The sequence below is a fragment of the Cyphomyrmex costatus genome, unplaced genomic scaffold (genome assembly GCF_001594065.2).
Source record: "Cyphomyrmex costatus isolate MS0001 unplaced genomic scaffold, Ccosl1.0 scaffold666, whole genome shotgun sequence".
Classification (NCBI taxonomy): Eukaryota; Metazoa; Arthropoda; class Insecta; order Hymenoptera; family Formicidae; genus Cyphomyrmex; species Cyphomyrmex costatus.
The window spans coordinates 470,169-473,234 of NW_017280229.1; the positions used below are offsets into that span (position 1 = coordinate 470,169).

The 3,066-nt window shown below is 29.1% G+C and overlaps 1 protein-coding gene across 1 annotated transcript in view; it reads right to left on the reverse strand.

Moving 5' to 3' along the window:
* Mctp (multiple C2 domain and transmembrane region protein) overlaps positions 1-2,127 on the reverse strand; it is a 20,806-nt gene extending 18,679 nt beyond the window's left edge. Inside the window, exon 1 of the mRNA XM_018547628.1 lies at positions 2,070-2,127. Within this exon, the coding sequence (XP_018403130.1) occupies positions 2,070-2,127 (58 nt within the window). The remainder of the gene's footprint in view (positions 1-2,069) is intronic.
* Between the last annotated feature and the right edge of the window lie 939 nt (positions 2,128-3,066).

Sequence of the window (3,066 nt, forward strand, 5' to 3'; positions counted from 1 at the left end):
CTCTCTCTCTCTCTCTCTCTCTCTCTCTCTCTCTCTCTCTCTCTGGGTGATTCGGTTTTGAATAATCTAATACTTTTAAAAATAAACACATATAGTACCTAAATTTAAAAATTTGTAAAAAAATAGATATAATACTTCAATATCGTACGAGTAAAATCATAAAATTAAATGAATAATAATTTTTTACTAACATAATATTGCATAGTGCCGATAGTATTTGCAATGCAACATTTTTAGATTCTTGCAACATTTATGGTACAATTGTGCGATTTCTCAACGGAGAGATAGATTTCATTTCAAATACAATTCAAAAATATTTGTTATTGATATTGGTGCACATTTCGATACGTTGAATATTTTAATCCAGGTTTTTACTCGGAAAATTGTTGTTACAATTTTTTTTCTCTTTATTCACGCTATTTTAGTGATTAAATATTATAGGATGTAGTTATATGTATATCAAGTACACAAAGTTCATTAAATCATTTTAAGTATCTACTTAATCTTTCGATACTTTTGTCGGCAAGGATTAATGTAATATTTCAATATATTTTTCAACTACAATAATGATACTTTATTATTTCGAACCATTTCTAAAATGATTAATCCAACACTCATTTACCACATACATGTGTGAATGTGTACATATACAACGACACACACACACACACACACATATATATTTAGCATCCAAGTTTGCCATTTAGAATTAATTTTTTTATTTCGCGTATTTCTAAAACGTTCTGCGAAAAAACTTTTTACTTATGATTTATTTATTTATCTGTGCATTGTATAAACATACATTATTATAACAATTTATAACTATATTCGATCAACATAGTTTTATTTCGTACTTAATAAAGAAAACGCTCATATAACAAGTATTTTCCACTCATGACTACCAAATTGAAAGCATGTCGATGTAACAGAGCGGAAACCGAACAAACTTGGACTCGAGAATATAAGAAAAAATACACAATGCTTTTAGAAGAATTACAAGGGAAGTACATTATATGTACTCACATGTAAGCATATCGATCCGTCTGTATTATTAAACATAGTAATACGCATCACAATGTCTTTAAAAGGCTCAGTATATACTTTCTATTATATTCTAGGAACGATAATGTGTCGTGCAATCGATATAAATTTCCGACTCTTATAACAGCTAGCACAGTATTTATTTATCAAGGAATACTTTTTGTATTGTTTTAAAGAATTAAAAATTATTACATCTAAATTAAATTGCTTTCGTTACTTTTTTAGATTTACGCAAAAAGTAATTATTGCATCAATAACAAAGAATAAAAAAATACAATTATAAAACCTTAATATAAATTTAATGTGCACAACACTTAACGTGACCGTAATTTTCATTAAATCCTCTGTTAATTTTGCAGTCGAGTTTTTGTTAATAGAATGCCATGCGACACATACATTCTGCACGTGTGTTCTGGAATTCCGGAAATATAGAAGGCAAATGTATTTGTCGTTTATTGGATTTTGTCTTCCTTCCACCGGAAATCATCTTAACAAGCTAATGTATCGCGGAAATCAATCTGGTACTCCAGTTATCTAGCTGGAATATTGCATCTGTCAATCACATACCATGGATAGAAGGAATCCAATAGTCATTTTATCGAATATTGAAAAACTTGTTGGTTACAGTTTTTACAGTCATACGATTTTACAGGTTATCTACTAGATAAGTGAGAAATGTTTGGGTTTCGCTTAATAAATTATTTAGGAAAAAAACATAATAAGAGGGTTAATACAATAATATGCAGCTTTTATCAAGCTTTTAATACATCAATTATTCTTGAGATTATTTTATATATAATGTTTTATATATAATATTTTAATTATTTTATATTATTAATTTTTAAATGACTTTTTTAATTACTTAAAGAGAGAAGAATCCAATAAATCTTATTATAAATTTTAACAACTATTTAAATTATTTAAAAAATGGAACAATGGCCAACTCTTCCAGCCATTACACTTATTATTCTTACCAATTACTTTCGCAAAAACGAGATTTGTTTAACGCATTTCATAATATTACTTACTCGTAGGTATTGGCTCACTGTCCTCCGATCCAGCGAGTAACTCCACACTTTTGCTCATCTTATCCTCCGAAAACTCGAATTAGTTCTCGAGACCGTTGCATGCAAGGCTTTAGTCTCTTCTTGAAGTGCACCAACCCGCCGCATTCCGATAGCATGTTTCCGCCGATGGATTAATGAGACCCAATAGCGTCGACCAACTGGCACATATTCCGACTTCGCAATGTGATTCCCGACGATGTCAATGACTTCTGCAGCATCATAATCAGTTTTTCTTTTCTTCTTGTAAATATTGATTGGCAGTACAGCTACAATGTGTATTTTAATACAAGGCTAAAGTTGGGTACCCGTAGACTTCCCCTTTCTATCGCCCTACCATTTACTTACGGTGGAGGCATTAAAGAGCTTTCTATGTTAATTATTGTTGTATTGTTGTATGTCAAGAAAATATAGGAGACATTCTCTATTTTATGAATGGGAGTGTTGGCGTGTAAACGCTAAATTAAAAAAGTCATTTGGTAACGAATAGCTGGTGCTAGGTAAAATAGAAAAAGTGTCTCGTAACTAGGAAAAAACAAAGAACATGTTTCTATATGCAAAAATAAATGAAAATCGTAAGACAAAACTTTTTCATACAAGGTTTATTCAGTTGTTGCAGAAAAAAAATTTTGAAAATTGCAAGAAAATATGTATATATCACTATCTTTTTTAAATTTAAATAATTTTTTCTTCGACTTACATATTTATTAATATAAAAATATTTATTAATATAAAATATTCTACATACTCATTACATTTTTTTGGAATGGAATCTCACTCCAAAGAGTAAAAATTGAGCCAAGCTTGAAAAAAAATGGATCGATTTTTAAGAGTAAGATTTCCATTCTTCAGAATGAGATTCCCTTTAAAAGTTGTAGAGAATAAAAAATACAGTAAAAGTATAGTAAAAGATAGAAGATATAATAATACCTATTTACATCTTTTTTTCTATAATTATATA